The sequence below is a fragment of the Schistocerca gregaria genome, chromosome X (genome assembly GCF_023897955.1).
Source record: "Schistocerca gregaria isolate iqSchGreg1 chromosome X, iqSchGreg1.2, whole genome shotgun sequence".
Taxonomy (NCBI): domain Eukaryota; kingdom Metazoa; phylum Arthropoda; class Insecta; order Orthoptera; family Acrididae; genus Schistocerca; species Schistocerca gregaria.
In genome coordinates, this window is record NC_064931.1 from 125,772,698 (window position 1) to 125,785,342 (window position 12,645).

General features: G+C 36.6%; 1 protein-coding gene across 1 annotated transcript in view; it reads right to left on the reverse strand.

Moving 5' to 3' along the window:
• Positions 1 to 12,645, reverse strand: part of LOC126297840 (cuticlin-5) — a 260,742-nt gene that overhangs the window by 23,211 nt on the left and 224,886 nt on the right. The window contains exon 7 of the mRNA XM_049989092.1: positions 8,924 to 9,060. Within this exon, the coding sequence (XP_049845049.1) occupies positions 8,924 to 9,060 (137 nt within the window). The remainder of the gene's footprint in view (positions 1 to 8,923; positions 9,061 to 12,645) is intronic.

The following is a 12,645-nucleotide window of genomic DNA, read 5'->3' on the forward strand; positions in this document are numbered from 1 at the left end:
ATTTTCTGTAATGGATTTGGAATAGAAAAGAAGAATTTTCTTGGTACTTGTTTAAACACAGGGAAAAATTATCTAAAAGCCATGCCCAGGTAGGTTAAGGTACCAGACTTCCAGTAATTAATCTAATGGACAAGTTTAGTCCATGTCTAACCAAATTGGATACCTTGTTAGAAAATGATGAGCTACACACAATGGTATGATAGAGTTTTGTGCATGAGTAGCATGATATGGAATAATGAGCATGTCTGAGCTTACAGGCTTCCCATGTTTACTAAGTTTTGCAGATGTATGAAGTTTTTTGATCAGAAGAAACTGCCACTTACTGGAACTGTTTTTATAATGTTGTTGCTGACATTCCCCATGACCTTCTAGGGACCATATGCCAGTGTCAAAAGAGTTCAGTATGATTATGCTATGAGATTTAATCACTGCAATTATGTGAAAAAGTAATATCTCTTCCATTTGCTAATCTAAGTACTAACAATTATAGGAAAAAGAAGTATAAACTCCTTTGGCAGCAATTGCACACAATAACAAACTGCTCAGTTTACACATGTGAAATAAATTTTATATTCACAATAAAAATGTTTGTTCTAATGGGGTCAAATACACACTGGCAAGATGAACAGTGGGAAGAGTCTCACAAAAATGGTTCCACAAGTATCTATCACCAAACCATGAATGTACACAATTAAATCTCTAGTGACTGCACATTATTATCTCACTTGCTTGTTCAGATCTAGTAAACACAGACTGCATGACAACGTAGATTTTTTTTTCTTTCAAATATCTTCAGTAGCATTGTTATACATATGGCACATGTACAGTTCAAAAAATGGAACTCATCACTATGATTAGTTTACCTAAAAACCATTATAATTCATACTAATTACAAATACTAGTTATTTCAAACTTCATTATCATTGTTCTTAAGTAAACATATACCCAAACACTAACTTTTGGATAAAGTAAAAAAAACACATAAATATTTATAATATCTATACAGCTAATGCTGGAAATATGTTAGCAACTTCCACACTTATTTAGTTTCAGAATAATTAGCATTCTTATCAAAAACATTGTTACTGAAGTAGAATCCCATATTTTGGCAAACTAAACAGCATACCCCAACAGTAGTTATTGTTTCACCATAAGTCCTCAGCCAAACAAACATTATTCCACTATTCAGTTATTCAGAAACAGAAATCTTTAACTGTAACTTGTAAAAAGACAGTGGAAAACAACAACTGATAGTAGTTTTAATTATTGTCATCTTATCTTATAAGAGAGAGGCTGCTGGAATCCATTTTAGTCTGTCTGTGGAAGGTTATGAAATGAATAATATCTGCATCCAAAGTTACTGGACAATGTACTGGAGGTGATTTAGTACAGAATACAAATTGAAAATGTATCCAGAGTTATCTAGAATTTGTGTATGAGAGTTTATTCAGTGACTGCTTTTAATTAATGACTGGGAACTTTTAATTACTTTAATTAACTGTGTTAATTTTCAATAATGCTTACTGTGACAACAGGCTTGGACTCTGAACTGTATTATTCCTAAATTATAACATCATTTTTCATACTGATATGACGGTTATGCTTGAAGGACAATGTAATTAGGGAATGAGTTAACAATTTATTTTCTCCACTTAAACTTTTGGGTCACTTCAGTGTTACATCACTGCACTTTAACAATCACATTATAGGACATCAACAGAGTGTAGTATGTAACTTACACTCTATCTGTGCATAAATTACAGTAAATGAAACTATCTGATCATAAACAGTGGGTTATTTAATATCAAAGTGAAATTAAATTGTTTTGGATGGTAAATCTAGTGTGGACAACATCATTTGAAATAGCTCACTTTTGTCAATTACTTTTAAGCTACAGTCAACAAAGGTGCAACTACTGATGGCAAATTAGCACAGGTAAATAAGGTAATGCTGCAAGTGGGATGCCTATTATAAGATGAAATGAACTTAATAATATTAAGTGGGAGATATCAGTGGTTGTTAGAAATATGGGACAATCCTTTTCCAAAGTTCTACAGACACTCACTATGGCTTAATCCATCTTATGTATATACTGGAGATATTGTCCTTACGACATATTATAAATAGTGCAGCAATTCACATTTCACATTAATTTCACTGTAATAATTTCTATTAAAGAACTGAATAACAAAATCTAAAATAAAACATAATTATAAACATGAAAATCAAGTGCAAAAAGTGGGAGAAATGAAGAAATAGAAATGGAGGTAGAACATCAGTGATTGTAACAATCCTCAAATTTTTAACTAACTTTGCCTGCTCAGCCACCATTGCTCTTTTTGCCGATTTTCTTTACTTCCTGTGAACTGCTTCCCATGTTACAAGAATTCATTGGTTCCCCTCTTCACTAATATTTGCTTGCATACAACACAGTTTGTTGACACTAACTTTGACAATGCACCCAAAACCGTTCTCCAGTATCTCCTGCTGCAGTTGTTGTTCAGTATTTCTCCTGTTGCAACATAAAACTATAGCATTTATCTCTTCCATAAACTTCCCTCAATTACTTTGGCATTCTTTCAGTTCAAGAAATGTCAGTTTGTCCCAAATCTTTAGAGACAAAATGATACTGATACTAGAGGAACTAACATACAGAAATTAATATTTAGTTTTTTATTGGTACAGGATGTCCATAATTAAAGTTCCAATTTCAAAATGCTAAAGGAAGAGAACTGCTGTTCTGAATTAACTCAAATCTGAACAGCATATTGCTAATGCAGGGGCAAATGTCATGAAAAAAAGGAAATTATCAAACATTTGACTGGTAGATGGCACTGAAAGCATCAGAATATGCACACTAACAGAAATTTTGCATTTGGCTGTTCCTTAGTGTGTGTCTGAGACACCCAATGTGACTGTCTTCATGAGTGATCATGCCCTGCTGGGAAATCTTTTTTACAAGAACATTGACTGTACATCAGTATCCCCGCAGAAGTTCCAGACAATCAAGTGTATGCAAGATACATAAGAAAGCTACAAAACATCCTACAATGCTATGCATACAAAATCACCCATGTTCAGGGGTTACTTTCTGCTTACCTGTCAGCAAGACAAATGTTCACCCTTGAGTTTCTTGCCCACATCAAATTGGACAATGAATAGCCATGGAACTTTCTGTGGGCAGACAAAGCCCATTACCATCTCCATCTTCAAGGACATATCAATATGAAAAATTGCACATCTGGGCATAATTGGACAATGATTAGCCATGGAACTTTCTGTGGGCAGACAAAGCCCATTTCCATCTCCATCTTCAAGGACATATCAATATGAAAAATTGCAGATATGGGCAATATAAAATCCACATGCACAGCAACCAGTACCACTTCATTCAGCAAAGGTGACTGTGTGGTGCAATTTGACAACACCATTTATCATAGGGCCATATTTTTTGAGGATATTAGTCATGTGGATCCTGTTACCTACGCTGTAACTGGTAAACACTAGGACAGTCTTTTGAACAGCATCATTCTAACCCTTCAATAACGTGTGTGGGTAGGTTAATTTTTATGCAAGATGCCACTCCTCCACACAGTGCTGCTGCAGAGGCATTATGGAAATGCTAGAATTATCAGCTCTCATTTCCCTACAGCCTGGCCACCCAGATCACCTGATCTTAATCTGTGTGACTCCTGGCTGTGGGGTTATCTGAAAGATTTTGTGATTAGTGCTCCAATTATGAACATAGCTGAACTGAAGGCACGCACTGTGCATTGCATTCTGAAATGACCCCTGAGACACTCCATTCTGTTGTGGAACATGCTGCTTCTTGATTTCAACCTGTTGTAGAAAACTGTGGACAGGATACTGAACATGTCTTGCGCCATCTCACAACAACTAGAAACTGATGTCATTTTGCTTTTCATGCAGTTTTTAGTCTCAGGACCATTGAAAACTGATTTTTCTCATCCAATGTGGTAAAATCACACCATGGTGGATGGTCTTACCTAACTAACAGTGCAATTGTTGACTGGTGAACCTGTGCAGACACGCATATTGAACGATATGGGTGGTATAATGTGCAACTCAAACCATAGCCATTGTATTGCAATTCATCTGCCATTTATAGTCAACCCCATTTGCATTAAGAAGCTTAAAGCACCAACTACTGGTGAATTTTTTTTTTAATTCTGTGATGTTTTCCCCTGCATCAATAATATGCTGTTCAAATTTGATGTCATTATGAGTAGTGCTTTTCTTTCTGTTGCATTTTTAAACTGGAACTTGAATTATGGACACCCTCTATAAACAAGTTACAGCTTCCAGCAACAATGTTGGCACACAGCAGCTGTTCAAAGTGCTAGTCAGCAGTCTCAACAAATGCATTACAACTTAGCCCACTGACAGAACTAAACTCAGGGTTCAAAGTCATTTGGCTCTTTTACTTATACATATTTTTTTAACAACTGGGGTGCAATTGTTGTTCCAACAGCACACTGAACAACTGTAATCTTCAAAGTATGCAATTCATCCACAAGCTGTGGATACTTGTACATGAATCTCCTCCCTCATAATGAAGACTGTCCCCTCAGAATCTACTACATGAATAATTCTTTATTGAGATCTCTTTGGCTTGAATGAACCAGCATCACTTTCTAGGCACTACATGGAACATACATTAAATGCCTGTCTCAAGATTCTTGTAATGAGTAATTTTCTATTTTAGACAACTAGTCAAGTATTGTAAACATTGGTAAACTTCACTGTGGTCACACCACAGATGACTGAGTACTGTTTTTCAAATAGCACCACCAACACCATCAACACAGACACAGCACGCCGTTATTCGTTGCAAAACATGTGCCTCACATGTGCTGCTCATTCAAACCCTCATGCCATCTCAAACATTCATTTTAAACCACTGGTTTTCCCCTGCATCAATAATATGCTGTTCAAATTTGATGTCATTATGAGTAGTGCTTTTCTTTCTGTTGCATTTTTAAACTGGAACTTGAATTATGGACACCCTCTATAAACAAGTTACAGCTTCCAGCAACAATGTTAGCACACAGCAGCTGTTCAAAGTGCTAGTCAGCAGTCTCAACAAATGCATTACAACTTAGCCCACTGACAGAACTAAACTCAGGGTTCAAAGTCATTTGGCTCTTTTACTTATACATATTTTTTTAACAACTGGGGTGCAATTGTTGTTCCAACAGCACACTGAACAACTGTAATCTTCAAAGTATGCAATTCATCCACAAGCTGTGGATACTTGTACATGAATCTCCTCCCTCATAATGAAGACTGTCCCCTCAGAATCTACTACATGAATAATTCTTTATTGAGATCTCTTTGGCTTGAATGAACCAGCATCACTTTCTAGGCACTACATGGAACATACATTAAATGCCTGTCTCAAGATTCTTGTAATGAGTAATTTTCTATTTTAGACAACTAGTCAAGTATTGTAAACATTGGTAAACTTCACTGTGGTCACACCACAGATGACTGAGTACTGTTTTTCAAATAGCACCACCAACACCATCAACACAGACACAGCACGCCGTTATTCGTTGCAAAACATGTGCCTCACATGTGCTGCTCTTTCAAACCCTCATGCCATCTCAAACATTCATTTTAAACCACTGGTTTTCCCCTGCATCAATAATATGCTGTTCAAATTTGATGTCATTATGAGTAGTGCTTTTCTTTCTGTTGCATTTTTAAACTGGAACTTGAATTATGGACACCCTCTATAAACAAGTTACAGCTTCCAGCAACAATGTTAGCACACAGCAGCTGTTCAAAGTGCTAGTCAGCAGTCTCAACAAATGCATTACAACTTAGCCCACTGACAGAACTAAACTCAGGGTTCAAAGTCATTTGGCTCTTTTACTTATACATATTTTTTTAACAACTGGGGTGCAATTGTTGTTCCAACAGCACACTGAACAACTGTAATCTTCAAAGTATGCAATTCATCCACAAGCTGTGGATACTTGTACATGAATCTCCTCCCTCATAATGAAGACTGTCCCCTCAGAATCTACTACATGAATAATTCTTTATTGAGATCTCTTTGGCTTGAATGAACCAGCATCACTTTCTAGGCACTACATGGAACATACATTAAATGCCTGTCTCAAGATTCTTGTAATGAGTAATTTTCTATTTTAGACAACTAGTCAAGTATTGTAAACATTGGTAAACTTCACTGTGGTCACACCACAGATGACTGAGTACTGTTTTTCAAATAGCACCACCAACACCATCAACACAGACACAGCACACCGTTATTCGTTGCAAAACATGTGCCTCACATGTGCTGCTCATTCAAACCCTCATGCCATCTCAAACATTCATTTTAAACCACTGGTTTTCCCCTGCATCAATAATATGCTGTTCAAATTTGATGTCATTATGAGTAGTGCTTTTCTTTCTGTTGCATTTTTAAACTGGAACTTGAATTATGGACACCCTCTATAAACAAGTTACAGCTTCCAGCAACAATGTTAGCACACAGCAGCTGTTCAAAGTGCTAGTCAGCAGTCTCAACAAATGCATTACAACTTAGCCCACTGACAGAACTAAACTCAGGGTTCAAAGTCATTTGGCTCTTTTACTTATACATATTTTTTTAACCACTGGGGTGCAATTGTTGTTCCAACAGCACACTGAACAACTGTAATCTTCAAAGTATGCAATTCATCCACAAGCTGTGGATACTTGTACATGAATCTCCTCCCTCATAATGAAGACTGTCCCCTCAGAATCTACTACATGAATAATTCTTTATTGAGATCTCTTTGGCTTGAATGAACCAGCATCACTTTCTAGGCACTACATGGAACATACATTAAATGCCTGTCTCAAGATTCTTGTAATGAGTAATTTTCTATTTTAGACAACTAGTCAAGTATTGTAAACATTGGTAAACTTCACTGTGGTCACACCACAGATGACTGAGTACTGTTTTTCAAATAGCACCACCAACACCATCAACACAGACACAGCACGCCGTTATTCGTTGCAAAACATGTGCCTCACATGTGCTGCTCTTTCAAACCCTCATGCCATCTCAAACATTCATTTTAAACCACTGGTTTTCCCCTGCATCAATAATATGCTGTTCAAATTTGATGTCATTATGAGTAGTGCTTTTCTTTCTGTTGCATTTTTAAACTGGAACTTGAATTATGGACACCCTCTATAAACAAGTTACAGCTTCCAGCAACAATGTTAGCACACAGCAGCTGTTCAAAGTGCTAGTCAGCAGTCTCAACAAATGCATTACAACTTAGCCCACTGACAGAACTAAACTCAGGGTTCAAAGTCATTTGGCTCTTTTACTTATACATATTTTTTTAACAACTGGGGTGCAATTGTTGTTCCAACAGCACACTGAACAACTGTAATCTTCAAAGTATGCAATTCATCCACAAGCTGTGGATACTTGTACATGAATCTCCTCCCTCATAATGAAGACTGTCCCCTCAGAATCTACTACATGAATAATTCTTTATTGAGATCTCTTTGGCTTGAATGAACCAGCATCACTTTCTAGGCACTACATGGAACATACATTAAATGCCTGTCTCAAGATTCTTGTAATGAGTAATTTTCTATTTTAGACAACTAGTCAAGTATTGTAAACATTGGTAAACTTCACTGTGGTCACACCACAGATGACTGAGTACTGTTTTTCAAATAGCACCACCAACACCATCAACACAGACACAGCACGCCGTTATTCGTTGCAAAACATGTGCCTCACATGTGCTGCTCATTCAAACCCTCATGCCATCTCAAACATTCATTTTAAACCACTGGTTTTCCCCTGCATCAATAATATGCTGTTCAAATTTGATGTCATTATGAGTAGTGCTTTTCTTTCTGTTGCATTTTTAAACTGGAACTTGAATTATGGACACCCTCTATAAACAAGTTACAGCTTCCAGCAACAATGTTAGCACACAGCAGCTGTTCAAAGTGCTAGTCAGCAGTCTCAACAAATGCATTACAACTTAGCCCACTGACAGAACTAAACTCAGGGTTCAAAGTCATTTGGCTCTTTTACTTATACATATTTTTTTAACAACTGGGGTGCAATTGTTGTTCCAACAGCACACTGAACAACTGTAATCTTCAAAGTATGCAATTCATCCACAAGCTGTGGATACTTGTACATGAATCTCCTCCCTCATAATGAAGACTGTCCCCTCAGAATCTACTACATGAATAATTCTTTATTGAGATCTCTTTGGCTTGAATGAACCAGCATCACTTTCTAGGCACTACATGGAACATACATTAAATGCCTGTCTCAAGATTCTTGTAATGAGTAATTTTCTATTTTAGACAACTAGTCAAGTATTGTAAACATTGGTAAACTTCACTGTGGTCACACCACAGATGACTGAGTACTGTTTTTCAAATAGCACCACCAACACCATCAACACAGACACAGCACGCCGTTATTCGTTGCAAAACATGTGCCTCACATGTGCTGCTCATTCAAACCCTCATGCCATCTCAAACATTCATTTTAAACCACTGGTTCCTTATCTCAGTATCCTCTACCATCTGTATAATTCTGTACCTAGGTTTGGAAGACCCTGTGCCTGTGAATCTCTTTCACAACCACTAGTTATGGACGGCTTAAAAACTTTTCTCCTAGAATATTACCTCATTTTAATGTCATGTCCTACATTTTGTGATCAAAGAACAATGTTTGTAGAAAACTATAGTGATGTCATATCCTGAATGTTAAAAATCTGAAATGATGAATTTAACAAAACACTTTTTGGCAAATAATTCATAAAATGATAAACTTTTTAATTTCAATTTATGTATACCTGTTACAATAAAATATAAGTAATTTTTATTTACTTGCTATTTTATACAAAATATTTTTACTCACTCGACATCAAGAAAGGGGAATGTGACAGTTTTCCAGAAGTCATAGCCATATTCACAAGTAACTTTGAAATGCTCATCCCATTCTTCTTCAATAAGAGGGTTGTACTGAACAGTTACAGTATTCCACATGAAGTTTTTCTGTGGAGGAATTTGTAATTAAAATATTACATCTGGCTGTAAGCAACAATGCTAACACACAGAAAATTTTATAATTAATGGCACAGAATAAAAATATGATTCCATAAATCACTTATTTGAAGGTCCTCAGTAGAGGAAAGAGGAAGAAAGGTAATAAAATATATGTATCATTCCCCAATAATTTTAAACAGAATTATTTGATTTTACCAATTCCATTTTTTGTACTGGAGCAAGCTACCAGTATTGAAAATCATGTCATTATGAATTGATATACAATAGAATAATTAAAATGTTTTCTCAAAAATGTGTATAATAAACTATTAGCAATAAAATAAAAGAAGAAAGTGAGTAATGGAAGAAACACTTTCATAGCATTTTAAACTTATCCAATGTGTTATGAGATCAAATACAATGATGATGATGGTGGTGGTGGTAATTATGGGGAAATACAAGTACTTATGTCTATTGACATAATAATTTGTGCTTCTTGATGTATGCAGCATTGACAGCTGACAGTTATAAGAATATGTTTCACTAAAACAGCAAATTTTCTCTCTCTCTCTTTTTCTAATGTTTATAAATGATTTGCCACTATATACAAAACATGGAAAAGTCACCATGTTTGCTAACAACATCACTGTATCCATTAATAGTCCCTCACAAAATATATTAGGTGAGATAGTAAATAAGGCATTTGCAAAAGTGATAAACTGGTTTAACATTAATGGTCTTTCAGTAAATCTAAAACAGGCAAATTACATTCACTTCTCCTGTAATACTAATGTCACAGATGAAATAATTCTAAAATTGGGTGAATACAAAAATTTAAAGGTTGACTCCTCCAAGATTTTGGGTCTGCATATATAGAGCAAACTGAACTGGAACTACCATATTCAAGATCTGTGTGAAAGATTAAGCACTGAAACATTTGCCTTGAGTATCATATGTGACACTAGGGAGAAGAGTACAATAAAAACAGAGTACTTTGGCTATTTTTATATGTTTATGGCCTATGGTATAGCATTCTGGGGATATTAACCACCATCAAAAAAAGTGTTCTCTGCACAAAAGGATGTCATAAGAATTTTATTTGGAGTTCATCCTAGGCACTCATGCAGCATTCTGTTTAGAGACCTTCCAGGCTTCACAAATACTCAATATATTCTTCCCTGGTGTGCTTTGTTCCTAAAAATAGCAACTTAACTCAAAACCAATAATTCATACCATAATTATAACACCTGGAGGAAACTGGATATTCACTATGATCTAAGAAAGGAAAAGATCATGGTGCAAAAGATGGTTTTATACAGTGGCACCAAGATTTTTAATGCCCTCCCACTACAAATTAAAGATCTGGTTGGAAATATGCTGAAGTTTAAAGTAAAACTAAGGCAGTTACTTCCAGATGGATCTTGTTATAGTATCGATGGACTTAAAACTTATCCAGCTTCTAACAGGGATGGTACACCAACCAGTAATATACAATGAAGAAACAAAAACTCTTGGTTGAAGGCATGTATTTATTATTTATTTAATAACTGCAACCCTGCAACCAAAACTGTTTGTTTCTTCATTGTATATTACCAGTCGCTATACCATTCCCGTTATAAGATGGAAAATGACAAACAGTCTTGAATGCATAGTTGTAATTATTATTAATTTAATTATTATAACCCAGCAACCATGACTGTTTTGTTTCTCCATAGCCAAATTTATTAGGCACAATGCATATCTCCTTAGTATGCTTAAATCTATTTTTGTGGCCTATGTGACAGATTCATCATTCTTTGTTTATGTACAACATAACTTACATTCAAACTTATGTATATCTGTATATTTTTAGTGAAATAATGTATGGTAGCTTATATGTTAGATTACATTGGAACCATTAATAAGTTTCTGTTATTCATATTGTCGCAGAAGAAGCTGAGTAGCATCGTGGTGTAGTGGTCATGATACTAAACTGTTGCCTGGAGGGTCGTGAGTTCGAAACTCACCTGCACTGTACAATTTTAATTTCTATATTCAGTTTGAGTACATTCTAGAAGTATCCAAAAATGTCAAGCATCATTGTACTGGAATGTTCTGTAGCTGTATATATATATAAACAGTCTTGAATGCATAGTTGTAATTATATATATACTGTATGTGTTCTGTCCAGAGGCAGTTCGCTCCATGCTCTTGTATATGGAAGTGTTGAATAAACCTTCGTTATGTGAAGTTAGTGTTCATCATTCATCTAATTACACCTTCTTATACATGACATTATTCTGATGGAGACGCTGGGTATCGCAACTTGTGAAAACGCAAATTATCAATGACACAGTGGCTCCCATCAGCTGCCATTTACGTGGCGAGAAACCCAAGTTTGAGGCATATTCAACAGATCGCAATCTACCAGAGACAGAAGAAGAAGACGACGTTATAATGACAGTAACAGTGTGCCACCACATGAGACATCCTTCCAGGTTCTCTGGTGATGATGGCCAAGATCCAAACAAGTGGCTGAATGTATATGAGCATATAGTCAAATTTAACAAATGGGATGACACCGTGTGTTTGGCTAACGTACTTTTCTACTTGGAGGACACTGCCAAGCAGTGGTATGAGAACAACGACAAAAAGTTCACAAGCTGGGAAGTATTCCAGGTGGAACTGTGCAAGTATTTCACCGGCACACAAAGACAGAAGTGCAAGGCTAAAGATAAATTAAAGTGCAGGGCACAGTGTCCAGGAGAAACTACAGCTTCCTACATTCAAGACATTTTGGAGTTGTGTAAAATAGTAGATCCTAGAATGAAGGAGGAAAACAAGGTTGCACATCTCATGAAGGGTGTTGCTGAAGTCATGTATCAAGCCCTACTGCTGAAGGAAGTTTCTACAGCAGATGACTTCATAAAATGGTGCCAGTATATCAAGACAATGCATCAAAAAAGAATTACATGCAAGACGTTTGAACAGCTTCCAAACATCGTATCGATGTCTGTGATGGAGGAAGCAACTGATTTCACATGTGTTCTTCGTCAGATAGTGAGAGAAGAAGTTCACAAGGCACTTGGATTGCATGGCGAGCAAAAAACCTAGACACTTCAAGAGGTCATAAGAGAGGAAGTGGAACAGACATTGAACCCAATCGCTCATCCTTCATGTTCCTTTAAAATGGTGAAAAAGTCGAGACCCAGGTGAAGTTACGTTCCTACAATGCCACATGAGGAACCTGTTTGGGCACCAATGAAGACTGATGTCTGGAGGACCCAAGATAACCAACCAGTGTGTTTCCACTGTGGACGACCGGGACATGTGGTGTGCTACTGTTGACAAAGGTGGTGGATATTTGATGACATCCACACCAGAAGACAGCAGACTGATCTTAGCCGACACCAACTCTGGGGTGATGAAGATGAACAAGAAGATGTGGGTGCAGGATGACATAGGTCACCATCCTCACAACCTAGCCACTGGAGAGGATGCTCCCCAACACACCAATCACCGTTTAGAAGCTCCAGCAGATCACCTAGCCGCTGCAACCTGGAAAACTAAAGGGTGAGGCCACCAAAGAGAAAAATCCTCTGCCGTCGATCACTA